Source organism: Hyaena hyaena, unplaced genomic scaffold (genome assembly GCF_003009895.1).
Source record: "Hyaena hyaena isolate Hyena2069 unplaced genomic scaffold, ASM300989v1 scaffold_162, whole genome shotgun sequence".
NCBI lineage: Eukaryota > Metazoa > Chordata > Mammalia > Carnivora > Hyaenidae > Hyaena > Hyaena hyaena.
Window position 1 is genome coordinate 1,441,357 of NW_024080795.1, and position 17,897 is coordinate 1,459,253.

A 17,897-nucleotide genomic window follows, 5' to 3' on the forward strand; every position below is an offset into this window, starting at 1 on the left:
TGTTCAACTGTGGCTCCTGTCCATGGAATAGAGACTAATTAAGAGTCCTTCGATGCAGATCTGTATTAGAGTAAGCTGTAACTCACTGTGAGCTTGAACAAGAGTTGTGTGGAGGTGGATTTTAAGGGAGGTAATTAAGTACAAACACTGAAAATGTAAATGGTTCTTTCCTCTTTTCCTTTTCATTGATGCCTGTCTAGAATTTTAAAGAATGGTTCGTGTGGCTTGAAATCTGGTGTGAGTATCATTTTTCTTTATGTGAAGCAACCAACTTTGCTGTCACTTAGTGTAAATGCTTTCTAGATAGCCATTTGGAAAAAATATCTTTGACTTTTTTTAATGTTTTATTTATTTTTGAGAGAGAGCAAGAGAGCGCGCACGCGTGTGAGGGGAGGGTCAGAGAGAGAGGGAGACACAGAATCTGAAGCAGGCTCCAGGCTCTGAGCTAGTTGTCAGCACAGAGCCCGACGCGGGGCTTGAACCCATGAACCGTGAGATCATGACCTGAGCCGAAATCGGACACTCAACCGACTGAGCCACCCAGGCGGCCCCAGAAAAAATATCTTTGGGAGGATTCATGATTAATGAATATGTTGTTCGTTGGAGATACATTTCTCCTAGAAAGCAGATTTTCTGAAAACCTAGTCTCGCACTGTATTTTGGAGAATTTTAGGTGTCTCCTGCAAGACAGAGTAAAAGAAGTTAAGGAGGATTTTCCAGCGTTCCTAGGTACCACAGCTGAAAGCAATTAGGAAAAAAGCAAAGATAATTTTTAAAATGTTCATGACCCCCACAACCCATGAAATGTATCTGAAATAGAAGGCATTGATATTTATATTAGAGCAAGTGTCTGTCTGAGGGCTTCCCCACACCAACTGCATTTTCTTCTACGCCTGTGATAAACTCAGGACTCCGCTGCTGACCCTTTCTGATCTTGCTGTGAAACCTAAATGGCTTTGGCAGGTTTTCTGAAAATGAGGTTCTTGAGGGTTTCTTCAGAGATTATTTAGAAATAATAAGGAAAATCACTCCCTCTTTTCCTGTGGATACTTTCCCTCATTCACCTGTTCTGTAGTTTTCAGTGATTGCCTGCAGGAGATTGCTCACAGGGGCAACCGTTAAGATTTCCACACACTAGGGGGCATGCAGAGAAAGAGCAAGATGCTGGTGGCCAGTGTTCCCCCCCCCCGCCCCGAGGATCCCTGTGACCCTCCAAGCCTGGCCCGATGAGCTGTCTTAGAGATGACCCCACCAGGGTCTTCCTCTGCCAGGGATTGTGATGCATGGTTTTGAGAACACAGGTGCTAGAAGTACTATTGGGCACCAGACACAGAAACGTCCCGGCCAATGGATGGTATTTCCTCTCTAGGCTACTTTATTATTTGTAGCCGAATATTATAACTGTGACATTTGGAATCCTGTATCTCCAGGCATTCTGTTAAATTATGAGCCCAACGAAGATCATAAATTGGCATTTGAGAGAAACTCTGAAATGATGCTGCCAAGGTACATGCACGTGAAACTCAGGAAAGATCTCTTCTGTTGTAAAACGAGAAAGCGCCATCTTTTCCTGCCTGCCCCTCGCTGACACCCCCCCCCCAAAGGGTCCCCACCACAGTCCTGTGAGCCTTTATCAGCACTGATTGTTGAGGTACTATTTATTGGATCCTACGAATTATTAAGGGTTTTGGGTTATAACCACCAGTAGTACTATTCCTGTTGGGTCCCAGACCTTGGACGAAGGGGTCGTAAATGTGCAAAATAGAGGCAGGTGCCCTAGCTACTCTAATGGGATGGTAACATGGGTCAGACTGTGCATTTCACACCGCTCGCTCACTTTGGTTGATAGACCTTCCTACAGTAACCCTTTGGTGCAGTTAAAACGGGGTTCTGAGGTTCGTCAGGCATAAACTTTGGTTCATAATTTGCTTATCATTTAAAGAGCAATAAAAAAAAACCCCTGCTTGATTTCTATCTGGAGTGGATTGGAAAGCTGTTGCAAGCTCATGGGAATGAAGCATGGAGCTTTAAAGCAGCAACCTTAACTCTTGCAACCACACTCACAGGAAGGCATTCTTAGAAAAACATACTACAACTGATTTTCAAGATGTCTGTGTTTCTGACTGGTCTCCTGGCATACCATGCAGGATTAGTGGACCTAAAAATAATTGGCAGTCTTAAGCCCTCCAGAGCGGTATTTTAGCACGGGTGTGCAAAATACTAACTGGCTGCATTTCTCCTACTGATTGGTAGGTGATCTCAAATCCCACATCTGCATAATAACTGTAATTGATGTGCTTTATTATTAAGGCTTGGGGCAAGTGACTTAAGGCTTTCCATGTGCATTGCATATCCAATGCAGTAATGCCACTCCTTTTCGCAAAGGGAGGTGGGCTTAATGTATATGTTCCCCCTCCCTCCTGGGATTATTAAAAACCTTTAGAGATTTTTCTTTCTTTTTTCCCCAAGAAGCAGAACATTGTATATGCCTCCTGGGTTCTTAGGTAGCTTGGAGGTCCTGGAGTTATCCAGCGGTGGCTTTTTAGCTCACTTTGTGGCTACATGAATTTAGCTCTAGAAAGTGGACCGGAAACCGTTTTGGTAACTCTGTAGAGCAATAGCAAGGAATTGTTTTACTTTTGGAACAAATAGAAATTAGAAAAAGAGTAAAGTAGCAATTGAGGGATTAGGAAAATTACCCACAGCAAATAATAGCTTAATGTAGCTCCCATTAGTAAAGTTACACCAAGAATTTCTAGATTTTTAAAAAACCTGATGAAAGCCTCCCCTCCCCACACCCTTTGAGAACTGAAGCTTGCTTTTAAAAGAGATAACAAATGTTTTATCCTAGAGGAGTTTTAGATTCACCGAAGTTGGGAGGATGGTGATAAGTACAAATCGTTTTCCTATACCCTACATCCTGGCTTTTCCTGTTATTCACACCTTACATTAGTGCGGTACATTGTCACAGTTGATAAGCCAATGTCGATGTATTATTATTATCTGAAGTCCCTATCTGATTTCCTTAGTTTTTTTTTTTAACTAACACTTTTATTGAGATATAGTTTATATCCTAAATGATTCACCCATTTAAAGTATACAGCGGCTTTTCGTACACTCACCAAATTGTGGCTTCATCACCCAAATCAATTTTAGAACATTTTCATCATCCCGGAAAGAAATCCCCTACCTTTGAGCTGTAACCTCTCCATGCCTCCCCATTCCTCTAGGCAACCACTAATCTACTTTCTGTCTCTGTAAATTGACCTATGCTAGACATTTCACATAAATGGGATCCTACAGTATGTGGGTGTTGGTGACTGGCTGTTTCATTTAGTGTGTGTGTGTATATATATATGTATGTATGTATATATGTGTGTGTGTGTGTGTATATATATATATATATACATTTTTTTTTTTTAGATCCAGCCATGCTGTAACACATTTCTTTCCTTATGCCTGAATGATCCATCGTATGCGTCTACCACATTTTGTTTATCCATCTGTCAATGGATATTTGGCTACTGTGAATAATACTGCTGTAAACCTTCACCTCCAAGTTTTTGTGTGATTTCCTTAGTTCTCCCCCAGTATGTTTTCTTCTCTTCCAGGACCCCTTCCGCAATACATTTGATGTCATCATCATGCCTCCTTAAGCTCCCAGGACTTTGCTTTTTAATGGCCCTTAGGAGGTCTGTGCTTAGTTGTCATCACTAAACCATCACTTCTGCATGCCATTCAACGCCTCCTTTCTGGCCATCTTTACTCCCCTAAAATCCGGCCTGGAATAAGAAATTTTCCTGAACTAGCCCAAGGAGACGGGGTGCTTGCCCTCCTGGTCCCTCTCCCTCAGCTAGTACCAGTTGTCAGAAAAGGCTTTTCATGGAGAACTTCAGTGGCTTATCAGGGTATAATAGATACTCTTACTTTCTGTTTCATTATTGCACTTAAAAAAAAAAAAAAAGTTTAGTTTTGAAAGAGAATGCAAGTATGGGAGGGACAGACAGAGAGAGAGGGGGACAGAGGATCCGAAGCGGGCTCTGCGCTGACAGCAGAGAGCCCAGTGTGGGGCTCAAACTCACGAACTGGGAGATCATGACCTGAGTTGATGCTCAGGTTGATGCTCAACCACTGAGCCACACAGGCGTGCCCCAATCATTGCACTTTTAACAGTGACATAATGCTTCCTTGTTTACAAAGGGCCTGTTAAGGTTCCAGTGAGTAAATAACTTTCCCAAGAGCCTACAGTGGATCATGTGGAGCTGGGACTCAAACCCAGATCCTGACTCCCCACATCAGTCTTCTTATCCCAAGACTACCATTAGCCTTGCATAAGGAAAGATCCAAATAATGCTAAGTATTTGGAACCTTTTAGATTCAATTCCTAAAAAAAAAACAAAAAAAAAAAACCCTTGTTAAGAGCGAGGTTTTCATCAAAACCCAAGCAACACACTCGGTTTCTGCAAGAAAGACCTGTGTAAAATTATAGTCTCTTACATTTGCAGTCTGCAAAGTGCCTTCCGGTCTGTTCTCAAATGTTCCTCACGGCAGCCCTTCTCCTTAGGGCGCAATTTGGGTCTCTCTTATTTACGGAAAGCATTTGGTTGTTTTATTGGTAAAATCAGTTGGAGCGTAGAGGATGTCTGCCCTACAAATCATGCCGGTGTAGGCAAGCCTGGGTTCTCTGCCGCCGTGTCCCTTAAAGGTTTCTGGCTGTGCTCCCTCAACGCTTAGAACTCTGGGGGGCTAATTCTAGAGATTTACTTTATCTTCTACAGGCGCAGAAAGCGAACACCTTAGTGGTGACTACATGCACTTTTATCACCATCCCGCCCGGATATGTGAGAACCGGAGAGGCGTGTTCTTGGCATCCAGTTGGACTTCAAAATGAATTTTCCAAGAAAGACCTAGAAAGTGGTTGTAAGATATAGTTAAAAATAGTCAAGTGGATAGTAAATAAGAGAGAGCTGGCCTGAGAACCAATCACTATGTGTAACATTTTCTATGGGAAGGTGGGTATGAACAGCCAAAAAGCCACAGACATGAGCTGCACCCCATTTGTACATCAGAGCCAGCCTTTGGTGAGAGGAAGGCAAATGAGATAACACGGCAAAGCGCAGTTCCACAGATTGTTCTCCACAGAGTCCTGTTAAGGCATGGGATAGATGCCTCATATTCAGCGCCGACTTCTTTAGCCATTGATTTGAACCGCTTCCAAAAAGGAACCAATACACAGCCCGACTGAGTAGTAATTTATTGTGATTGTCTTTGTTCAGTTTTTGAAGACTACGGCATTGATATCAAGACTAAAGAGAAATTACATAGAACTGGTGCGATTGAAAAAAGTTTGGCTCTTTCGAGTGATGTTTTTCTTTTTAATGACATAGAGTTCAGCTTTAAGAGCACGCTTCGTTGACTCTCATCCAAGCCTCCAAGGACAGGGCTAGGGGACCTTTTCTCTTTAGGAGGCCAGTGACCCACAAAGAAAAAAAAATAATAAAGGGCCATGTACAAAAAGCAACTTAATTTAGGTGCTTCCTTAGAAAACCATAAAGCATTCAACTTACCTGCTTTTTAATGAAGTACAGGGAACTCTAAACAAGTACAACAAATAAACCCTCCCCCACTTCAGGTTCATATTCTGTGCAGACAGAAGATACAGGGTAGAGAAACAAAGAACAATCCGGGAAGAGAAAGGAGCGAAAGCGGCCAGGAGAGTTTTAAGGGACTGGAAGAGATATATGGAGAAAACCGTACATGCAGCCAGGGTCATGGACAGAGGAGGCTGAGCTAGGGAAAGAGAGCAAACATAATAATTGTAGTTCATGACCCGCTGTTTATCTGAGCTGTTGGATGAACTGGTTCACAACTATGCCTAGCTCGTCTGTAGCTCTACTACTTAAGGCTTTCAAGTAATAATTCTTCTTTTTTTAATGTATTCTTTTTATTTAAAAAAATTTGTTTTAATGTTTATTTTTGAGAGAGCGAGCAAGCACAAGTAGGGGAGGGGCAGAGAGAGAGAGAGAGGGAGACACAGAATCCGAAGCAGGCTCCAGGCTCTGAGCTGTCAGCACAGAGCCCGATGTGGGGCTCAAACCCACGAACCGTGAGATCATGACCTGGGCCGAAGCCAGACACTTAACCGACTGAGCCACCCAGGTGCCGCAGTGTATCTTTTTTTTTTTTTTTTTTAATGTTTATCCATTTTTGAGAGAGGGAGAGAGAGCGAGAGCGAGCGAGCAAGCTGGGGAAGGGCAGAAAGGAGGGAGACAGAGGATCCAAAGCAGACTCTGGCCCGATACAGGGCTTGAACTCATGAACTGCAAGATCGTGACCTGAGCTGAAGTCAGATGTTTAACTGACTGAGCCACCCAGGAGCCCTTCAAGTATTAATTCGTATGGAATTGTATGTATCAGAAATACCCAGGGCCCCTTGACAAAAAGGCACGTGCTCAATACTTCCCCTCCCTGTCCCATAGTGGATTCTCTTGTCCCTGTGCTCAGCTGTCTCAGCCCAAGGAAAACATTGCTCCATCTTTCTTTCTTTTTTTTTTTTTTAATGTTTTATTTATTTCTAGGAGAGAGAGAGAGAGACAGCGTGAGCAGGGGAGGGTCAGAGAGAGAGGGAGTCACAGACTGAAGCAGGCTCCAGGCTCCGAGCTGGCGGTCAGCACAGAGCCCGACGCGGGGCTCAAACCCACGAACCGCGAGATCATGACCTAAGCAAAAGTCGGACGCTTAACCGACTAAGCCACCCAGGCGCCTCGCTCCATCTTTCTTAAATGAGACAGGATCACCAGGTTTAGAAAGGAGATCTCCAGAAAGAAAAGGCATTTCTCATTCAGACACGGCGTTTTAGGAATAGTCTCAGACAAACAATGTCTTTCAAATAATACGTGTGCCCTGGCTTTTAATATGAACCATTTTGGGCAACGAAAACAGAAATATTCAAGGTTTTTTTTTTTTGTTTTTTTTTTTTTTAAGCTTTTATTTAAGTAATCTCTCTGCCCTACATGGGGCCCAGACTCCAGACCTAGAGATCAAGAGTCACGCTCTCTTCCGGCTGAGCTGGCCAGGCGCCCCCAGCAGTATTCAGGCTTTAAAAACCAAATGAAGTGGTCAAGCTCTTATCAGAGCTCTGCTTCCGTTTTCAAATGCACCTTTTCCTCCTCATACTCCTTGTCGGCAGGGACCAGTCATGGCACTGAGCCCTGAGTAGTGTGCGTATGTCTTGGGATTTAATTCACTAGGTGTGTTTTGGACTGCATGTGTCTTGGGCAAGGCTTTGGGCAAGAATGTCAGACTACATTTTCAAGTTAACGCTGTTTAGAAATGCCAAGAGAACAAGGAGTGCATTCAGGGCTGTGTGGGCAAAAGTGACCTACTGGGAGGGCTGCTTTGCAGCAGAGGGGAAGACCACTTTGCCAAGCATTAGCCAAGTATCTACCTCGTTGTCATCCTTCACACAAGGCAGGCCTTTTGCCATTAGGCAAAGTCTTCCTGGAAAGACCTCTCTAAAATCAAAGTGGACTCGGGGGCGCCTGGGTGGCTTAGTCGGGTAAGCGTCTGACTTTCGCTTAGGTCATGATCTCGCGGTTCGTGGGTTCGAGCCCCGTGTCGGGCTCTGTGCTGACTGCCAGCTCAGAGCCTGGAGCCTGTTTCAGTCTGTGTCTCCCTCTCTCTCTGACCCTCCCCTGCTCATGCTGTCTCTCTCTCTGTCTCCTAGAAATAAATAAAAACTTTAAAAAAAAATTTAAAACCAAAGTGGACTCTTTTTTTAGTAGGTATTGATTGCCAAACAAATATTCCAGTGTTCTGGTGTAGACAGGTCTCCATAAAGTCCTGCTGAGGGCCCCTGGTGGCTGGGAAATGGGCAGAGTACACGGGCCACGCTAGGCCTTTTAGATGCGCCAGTGTATATGTGGAAACGGTGCTGTGTGCATTCAGCAGGCTGTTGGTAACTTTTATCGCTGTTATCCGTCTTTGCAAGGTGTCTCCTCAGTGCAAAATTCCTGTGGGTCAGCTTAAACCCCTCAATGTCTAGCACCTTCCTAAATGTTTCCTGCTGTCTCTGAATTTTCTGGCTTCAGAGGTGTGTGTGTGTGTGTGTCTGTGTGTGTGTGCGTGCACGCACGTGCTTGCGTACTGGGGGTGGGAAAAAGGAGTACTTTTTCTTGGATTTAGCTTATTTTGATAGCATCTAATAAGCGGCCCCTTTATTTATTATACATGTGAACCCTGTTAAGATTCGGTGAACAGAGATTATTTTCCAAACTCGTGAATTGTTTTGCCTTGGAAATTCAGCGCATACCCCAATGGACTCTTTACAGGCATTTGAAAACCAGCATGTGATGAATATTAGCCTGTGACAGTCTTAAAAAGTGGCTGCTCCCTTATTATAATTCATTCAAATAGCTCTGCATGTCTTAAGTTCTCATTCTGAGCGGTCCAATTAATTTTCTGTGTGGGGCGTGAGTGTGATGGATTATTTAATGCAACCGCAGCAAGTACTCTACTAGTTGGGGTTCTTCATATCATTTCACACGTTAGGACTATATTGGGGGGAAATCCTCATCCCTGAAACCTGGAGACAACTGGGTATCTCTTGGTTAATTATGTGTCTCAGCACCAAAGGCCTGCTGTGAACTCGTTAAGCCAGTGAAGAGGGAGTTTTGTTTTTGGTTGTAACAAAGCTGTTTGCAGAAAACGGAGCCTTAGCAACCTTCTTCTTTGACTAATGAGATCTAAGATATTCTACAGCTCCTAAACTCTTATACACAATCCCCCTTCCACCCACCCACCCCTGACTTTTTGTTAGATTTATCTCTTGACCAAATGTTTCAAAAATGCCAAAAGAAACTTTTAGCAGTTTCTGGATGAGGAAGTCGTTTGAAGATCGTTTCCCTTCTACCTTCTCTAAATTGTCTTTTAATACCGCATACCCCTTTTGTGTATGGCAGTAACATTCTCCCTACTTGTTAATTGCCAGGAAGGAAGAACAATCAGGAATATATACGCTTATGTAATTATTTGCGTACGTGCAGTTGACAATCCTAGTTTAGTCTAATTAAATTCCTTAACTCCAGTTTACCTGAAAGCCCCACCTCCCCAAGGCCACTTTGGCATCTCTCTTAGGTGAAGACTTAACTTCTTCTCAGCACAGGCAGCCAAGAAGCAGCAATGGCCAACTCATGGGCTCGTTTATTTCCCATGACTGGTGGTGTTTGATCTGCTCTTCTTTCTACAGCCCTTTATTTATTGTACAGACTTCCCATTGACAAGTGCATGTCTTCAGTATACTCAATTCCTGAGTTCCTGAGATCTTGATTTTTTTTCCCCAGACCTCTCATCTTGTGTGGAACACGGACAGCACTAGCAGAAGGAACAGTGGCAGTGAATCCTTGTAAACCTCTGTAAAAATTAAATCACACCAATTGGTGGAGCGAGTCAAGGGATAGTACCTGTTCGGGATTAGTTTTCGATGACACTGCATCTCTTGGTCATTAGGAGGGAGAGCTATGATCTCTGCCAAACACATTTTTGTTCTGTGGCTGAAGGAACAAGGTGTGGGTGAACTTTGGGGTCTATTTAAAAAAAAAAAAAAAAAAAAAACTTCCATGGGTACCTGGTGGCTCAGTTGGTTAAGCGTCCAACTCTTGATTTTGGCTCAGGTCATGATTTCAGAGTTCCCAACAGTTTGTGGGTTCACGCCCCACATCTGGCTCCACACTGATGGTGCAGAGCCTGCTTGAGATTCTCTCTCTCTCCTTCTCTCTCTGCCCCTCCCCTGTATGCACGTGCTCTCTCCTAAAACAAATAAACTTTAAAAATAAAAGCCCTCCTGGAGTGCCTGGGTGGCTCAGTCGGCTAAGCGTCCGACTTCAGCTCAGGTCATGATCTCATGGTTCCTGGGTTCGAGCCCTGTGTCGGACTCTGCTGACAGCTCAGAGCCTGGAGCCTGCTTCAGATTCTGTGTCTCCCTCTCTCTCTGACTCTCCCCTGCTTACACTGCCTCTTTCTCTCTCTCTCTCAGAAATAAATAAAAAACATTAAAAAAAATAAATAAAAGCCCTCCAAATCCTCCCGTCCTAACCACAAACAGAACCAGGTTGCAATCCGGGAAGGAGGTACTCTGTGCATCGAGCTGCTTGTGGAGTGATGTGTCTTTGGCATTTCTCTGGACTCTCAGGGTTGCATCACTATATAAAGATTACTTTTATCAGAAGCCATTAGTCTATATTGGGATGAGTAGCTACACATCCCAGTATCATAAGGTCATACAACGTTTAACAATTCCACAAAAGGTGCTGGACAAGAAAATCTGAAGTTTGAGGATCACTTACCATAACCTTTTGCGACTTACCATGGCCTGAAGTTACCCAGGAACTCCCCTTCTTTCCTCTTGGTCAACAACCCCTTGAAATCCACTTACCCTTTGCTTCTCCGTATAACTCCTGCTGGTATATTTGCTCAGGTTTTGGCTGTCATGTATTTTATAAATCATTCTTCATTAAGGGTACCCCCTCTTGGCATGTAAACTCCCAAAAGCTGGAGAAACTTAATGCCTCATAGAATCTTGAAAGTTCATAGTTTATAAAAAAGACTTGGGTTGGTATTGAATGATACCGTTTGTTGGCCACACTGATTTTCCTATGGTGTAGCAATCTTCTTGATTCAAATGTTTTTGTCTTTTGTAGGTGGCTTTATTATTTTCGCTTTCCCATAACAGAATGGATGTTTTTCATTTATTTTTTAAAGTAAATTCTACCCCCCTATGTGGGGCTTGAACTCAAGACCCTGAGATCGAGAGTTGCGTGCTCTACCCATGGAGCCAGCCAGCTGCCCCCGTGTTTTTAGTTTAGTAAAACTTTTCAGATCCATATGATGCCTAGGCCTTTGCAGGAACCGCACAGGTGGAAATGAAGCAGAGTGTGTGCACTTGAGCCAAACTCTCTTCCCTCTTGGACTTGATGAATGATAATGGAGCTTGATTGTCCTACATTTTATCTTCCAGGTGATCATTTGAAGATCTGTCCTCAGGGTTATACCTGCTGCTCTCAGGAGATGGAGGAGAAGTACAGCCTGCAAAGTAAAGACGATTTCAAAAGTGTGGTCAGCGAACAGTGCAATCATTTGCAAGCCGTCTTTGCTTCCCGTTACAAGAAGTTTGATGGTAGGTATTGGAACTCTGGTCCAAGTAAGCATCAGTCTGTGCTTTGTTCTTGAATTGATTTCATACCTTTTATTCAAGTCACATTTTAGAGGTGACAGTTCAGTTTGTCCGAGTGCTTTTTCAGAGCTCCTCTGTCTTCTCCCAAGGCATTCTCCTTATTGGATTCTAAGGGCGAGTTAGCCCTCCAGCATCATTGCTAGAATCCTTCTGGATTCACTAGAATGTATATGGTAGGCATTATGGAAATATGGTCACAAGGAGCCAAAAAGGAGATTAACATAGTTTAATTTAAAGGCTTTCATTTATTTTCTTGGGTGAACACAAAATAGTGTTGTTGATGCAAGTCACTTAAAAAAAAAAAAAAAAAAAAAAACCTCCCTAATAAAAAGCAGGCATCTGAAAACTTACAATAACCAGAGAGATCCTGCAGATGCTAGATTTCCAATTCAGTTTCAAACTGGATTCCTCAGAGACCACTAGAATTCCTAGAAGCCCTGTGGTACACGGCTAGGATTAAAACCCAGCTCTTGGCTTTCTATGCAGTGATGACCCAGAAGTAGCCTACTATATTTATAATTGTTGTTAAGCTGGGCCTCATCCCTTAGCTGGCACTTCGGCATTGTCCATCTATGTACAGCCATGACCAAACCCATTTCAGTCCCTTGTGCCAAACATAAACTCATCTGCACACTCTCTTTCAATAGTGAAGAAATAGCCAACATGGTCCAAGTGAGAGGTGTTCCAATCATATCTGAAGCAATGTTACAGATAACAGACTTTAAGAAACTGTGGAGTATGGGATCCAAAACTCCTCAGGATTCTTTTCTCTGGTCCTCTTTACTCAGTTTGAAGATTATTATGAAGTAGCTTTAATTTTAATAGGAATGGTTTTCTTTGTGCCTGTTTTAAAGGCCATTCTAATTACATAGTACCTTTGAAGCATGCTTTTCTTGACATTATGTGTGGTGAAGAAGTACAAGGCAAATTTTCGAGATGTGAAATGTCTTTGAGTATTTCTGCAAAGGGCTTGTTACCATGGTGAGAAGTTGGATGAAATTAGATTTATATAGCTGATAAGGCAGTCCCTAGCTAAAGAACAGGTTGTATTTCAAATGTTGGCTTTGAGATTTGTTATTTGAAACTTATAACCGATTTAATAAGTGTTGGGTTCTCAGGCTAGACCATGAGAGCATATTTAATCTGTAATGTCGTTGCACTGATGTTTTCCCTACGTAGCATACCATTTCTCGTACCCATTTTACCGACAGTTGCTGTGCAAAAGTTGTGTTCAGTCTTAATTTTATCTCCCCCTTTTCCTAGATGGATGGAAGTGGTTTTATATCTCTATTTGTCCTGTTTATTAGTCCACACCCCACTCAATGCACACGTTGTAACTATAAAGAGAACTTAACAATATATGTTAACACCACACGAAGATGGGGGTTGATGGCAAAAGACGTCGTTAAGACCACCTTTGTCTCTTTTGATCACTAAATTATTAGTAAAATTATTAAAAAAGACTGGTGTTTGCTGGACTATGGCATTTCTCATTCAACACAGTAACCCAAGCATTTTCTTTAACTTTGAGGACAGTACCTAGAAAGATAATCAGATAACCATCTGTGAAAACTTGAGCTGCTGATAGGGGGGAAAAAATGACCCCGTGGGGTTTTATAATGGCATTTAACAGGAAAAAGCCCTGCCCTTTACAAATGCCTAGCCTGTTGCTAGCATGATGGAGTTGGAGATAAAGCGGTTTTCAAGGTTCCGCCACCTCCAAGTTGCCCCATTTCCTGTTAGACCTATCTCCTCCTGGCGTGGGGCCCACAGACATTAGTGACCTCTCTCACCTGCAAGCCTGCTGGTTTAGCTATTCTTTCCCCTTCTCGCTCCTCATGGTTTTATGGCATTATTCGTATGATCCCAGTGTGCAGTTTTTAAGAAGCCAGAGAAACACTACCAGTAAGTGTTAACATAATTTATTTTTTCAAAAAAGACAGAAAAACAGTTTCTCTTGACCTTCCCTACCAGGTTTCACATTCAATAAATGTTTTAATTATACTGTTTATCACTTCCAAAACTGGTTGTGAAAATGATTATGAAACTCTAGTTTGTTTCATCTGACTTCAGCTTCAACTATGGCATAGACAATAAAGGTAGTGAGAACAGATTACATTTCTTTTGAGGGAATAGTAGTTGAAATGTGTCTGGGGATCAGAACAGATCTGGGATACGTTGCCTATTTCCTCCAAGTTAGGTTTTCTGAGATAATGAAATGCTTTTGTATGGTAAAACTTCAGTTGACTGCTATCCAACAAACCATAAGCCTCACGGGGGTGGTGTGTTTGTTGATGGATTGATGTTTTTTAAAAAAATTTTTAATGTTTTGTTTATTTCTGAGAGAGAAAGAGAGAGACCGCATGAGCAGGGGAGGGTCAGAGAGAGAGGGAGATACAGAATCTGAAGCAGGCTCCAGGCTCTGAGCTAGCTGTCAGCACAGAGCCTGACGTGGGGCTTGAACCCACGAACCGTGAGATCATGACCTGAGCCGAAGTCGGACACTTAACCGACTAACCGACTGAGCCACCCAGATGCCCCGATGGATTGATTTTTAAGGATGCCGTTAGGAACTGCCAGCACTCCTTAGGCCTGAAGATAATAGTGATTAAAATCGTATAGGGGTTGTCTTGATGCTCAGAAATCCAAGGGCAGCGTGCTTTGCTCAAAGAATTGTCCGAGTCATTATAAAAGACAAGCCTCAGGTTCTTGAGGTGAAGGAAGCGAGGAGGTTGGACCGAGCAGTAAGATAGCAGCTGGAGAGCCATGGTGGGGCTGCAAGGTGGCGTAAAGAAGGTGAGGTTAAGTCCTGAGGAACTAGGAAAAGGGACACTTGCAAACCTCCAAGGTCAAGCAACTTCAAAGGAGTGTCTTTTGCCACGTCTAAGCTTACAGTATAAATTTAGGGGCGACTGCGTGGCTCGCTCTGTCTGACTTCAGCTCAGGTCATGATCTGGCAGTGCATGAGTTTGAGCCCCGCAGCGGGTTCTGTGTCGACAGCTCGGAGCCTGGAGCCTGCTTTGGATTCTGTGTCTCCCTCTCTCTCCATCCCGCCTCCACTCATGCTCTGTCTCTTGGTCTCTGAAAAATAAATAGTAAAAAATTAAATTGAAAGCGGTGACCCTACATGCAGGCAGCTTAAAACCTTTAGTCCTGTTTATGAGGATACCCACTTGTTTGTAAGATAGGAACAATTGCTTGTTATAAACTTTTCAACAAAAATAAGGTTTGTAGGCTTTTAGGGGATTAGCCTTCTTTAACCAGAAAACCATCCCATCGCCCCAAGTTTCCATCATTCCGCCTCGAGAAGCTCCAGAGTGCAGGTGCCAAATGTGGTGTTTCGAAGCCAGTTCCCTTATCCTAAAGGCTTTTTTTGTTCTCCATGTTTAGTTTTCTATTGTTTGCCCATCTGAAGAGGTTATACAGTCTGAAAATTCATTTTTTTTTAGAATTTATGTATTTAGTTTGAGAGAGGGAGAGAGAGGATTTATTTTGAAAGGGGGAGGGAGGGGGGAGAGAGAGAGATTGAGAGAGAGAGAATTGGAAGCAGGCTCCACGCTGTCAGCACACAGCCCGACACAGGGCTCGATCCCACGAACTGTGAGATCATGACCTGAGCTGAAATCGAAAGTCGGTCACTTACCCGACCAATCCACCCAGGCTCGGTAAATCCTATTTTATGTTGTAAACTGTGTGCGGGTTTATTTTTCTACATTATAATCTTCTCTATCTGCTCTTTAGCTTAGGATGTTCAGTACCAGAAATCTATTGTAGGCTAGACACCTGCAGCCGGGAAGCGACAGTGACAGAGCTGGCTGCTCCCCCTCTTGGCGAGTGCTAGGGGGAAAAAAAAAATTTTTTTTTTTTTTGGGGGGAAGAACTGCTAATTAACATAGCTGAATCGGCTGTCTCATGAATATGCTAATCAGATGCTCAGTTCAGGGGGCTTTGAAAGAATTGCCAAGCAGAGGAATAGAAGTAATGGAAGTGGGACATAATCCGTGTTTCGGGACCACAACATAAAGGCCCACCCTAAAATGTCGCGTTTTGTGAGAGACTGGTTGTTTTTAAAAGAAGCATAGTTCGGTCAAACAACCCAAATAGATTAAGAAGATTAGAGCTGCCGTGTTAAAGATATCTCTGAATCACATACTAAAAATGATGTTAACAAGTACACGAGTGTATTTTCGCCTAACTTCCCGAATCAAATGGTTCGCACGTTGAAGAAATCTTCAGGAAATAGGTTGTTTGATGCTAGTCTGTTGCGAAAACTCCGTTGATTCATCATTTTCGGAGCAAATAGAGTAACTCTGGGAGACGGAGCACACTCCGTTGTCAGCCTGGTTCTGCTGTGAACCCACTGTGACCGGGGGCAATTAACTAGGTCTCAGTTTTCCCATCCATAAAATGAGGGGGTTGAGCTGGATGTTCTCTAAAGACCCTTTCAATTCTAAAAATTCTGTGAATCTTCTGAACATGTGACTAGACCAGCTGCTTTAGTGAAAGGTCTTACAAGATGTTAATTAGCCGCCTGTCTGGTACCCTCTATTTTCCTGCTATGATTTCTTAACTCCACTACTTTCCCCAGGTCTTTGAAAACCCTCCCATGAGCCTGAAGCTTGTTAACGCGAATAATAGTAGAAATTTTCTGAATTAGCTTAAAACGCACATAAAAGAAATAATTGTCTGTCCCATCTATCTGCATGGGCCAAGTGCAAATCAAAGTGGCCAGCCTTTCTTTAAGCCCTCACGCCCCCTTGTTTTCTATCATTTCAACAAAGGCAGGACATGTTGCACTCTGCAGATTTAGCCAGATCTATGTTTTAATCACTGACTGGAAATTTCCCAGAGTTCATACTGGCTATCACTTCATTAGGCCAGTCAGAAAACCAGCGTGGAGGTGCAGGGAGTTCATGGCATTAGAATTCACATGCCCATTAAAACAGTGACCTAGGTGGGAGGAAGCTGGCCATTCACCTTAAAAGGCAGATATGTCCAACCAAGCTTCATGGCCATTAGCTAAGCTGAAATTTCTGGAATTGCCCTGACTTCTGATTTTAACTTTTTTTTTTTTTTTTTAATCAGTTACATGGTTTTATTCTTTTCCTTTGCACATCTACATTCACTTTAACTAAAGACCCTCTGGGAGGTTTCTACGTGTAAAAAAAAAAAAAAATAAAAGTCTTGGGCACCTGGGTGGCTCAGTCAGTTGAGCTTCTGACTTCAGCTCAGCTCGCTGTCTGTGGTGGGTTCAGAGCCTAGAGCCTGCTTTGGACTGTGTCTCCCTCTCTCTCTCTGGCCCCCTCATTCTCTCTCTCTCTCTCTCTCTCTCTCTCTCAAAAATAAATAGTAGGGGCACCCGGGTGGCTCACTTGGTTGAGCATTCGACTTCGGCTCAGGTCATAATCTCATAACTCATGGGTTCGAGCCCCGCATCAGGCTCTGTGCTGACAGATCAAAGCCTAGAGCCTGCTTCGGATTCTGTGACTCCCTCTCCCTCTGCCCCTCCCCTGCTCGTGCTTTGTTTGTCTGTCTCTCTCTCTCAGAAAATCAATAAGCATTAAAAATTAAAAAAACAGTAAAAAATTGTTTTAAAAAGTCTTAAATATCCTCAAAATAAATGTGTCAACGAAATGTCTAATTTACATACAACCTAGGGTTGGTTGCTTTTTCATCCTCACCTCAGATTTCATCCGTTAAGACATTTTTAAGAAATGTGTTGCCTTTTTAAACCTCTCTACAATGCAGTGGACAACATCTCACGGCCACAAAACTACCGAGAAAGACCTGAGGCCTTCTGGCCATCCCGCAAATGTAGCGCTCTTTTCCAGATCATAATGGTAATGGTCTTTGGTTTCGTTGGAAAGCCCTGCTCCCCTTTCCTTTACAATTTTATTTTCTTTGCCTTCCATGTGAAGGAGACTAAAATGCCCGGCATTTTTGCTAACTCTTTTATAATCTCTCTGTGAAACTTGATGAAAAAGAGCCACTGCCAGCTTACTGTAATCAAATCAAGAGCTCAGACAAAACACACACATTTCTGTATTGACAAAGGTTTTCTGCCTTTTGAGTTGTTATCTGAAGTGTGACCAATTGTAGCCGTAGCAGTGGCGCTCCGGTCGGGTTGCAAATACTTGTGCAGCGTCCAAGGAGCCCTCCGCCCGGGGCGCCTTCGCCGCGGGCTCTGCTGTTAGCTTTGACTTCTTTAGAAGTCCGTGGCAGCCGCGAGAAGCAGCTGATCTGTTTGGAGGCAAGTAAATAAATGGAAGAGCTTCAGCTGAACTGCTTTTATCTACTTTGTTGGTTCATTGCACTCTGAGCCTGGGAGTTTAGAACGCTGTTGTTCTCTCTGCCCAGCCTCTTTCGGGGCGGCTGTCTGTCCAGGCAAAGAAAAGGGCGTATTTGATCTAGCACTGACTCCCAACTGATTGACTAGGAGAATTCTCAAGCCAGCCAGGCCTTTCTTATTTATTGTCCCTTCCCGTCTCCATCCCCACCCCCCCCCAGCCCCACTTCCCTTGAAAGAATTAGCAAAGCAGTTGAAGCTCTAGGAATAAATATGACTCAGACGTAAGACTCAGATGGAGTGCACATGGGCACACCTTTTCTGGGGGTCAGTGTGTCAGAAGTTTCGAATACATTCATACCCTTTGATTTAGTAATTCTG

General features: G+C 43.3%; 1 protein-coding gene across 1 annotated transcript in view; it reads left to right on the forward strand.

Moving 5' to 3' along the window:
• Window positions 1-17,897, forward strand: part of GPC4 (glypican 4) — a 108,639-nt gene that overhangs the window by 62,104 nt on the left and 28,638 nt on the right. The window contains exon 2 of the mRNA XM_039239901.1: window positions 11,015-11,173. Coding sequence (XP_039095832.1) covers window positions 11,015-11,173 — 159 coding nt within the window. The remainder of the gene's footprint in view (window positions 1-11,014; window positions 11,174-17,897) is intronic.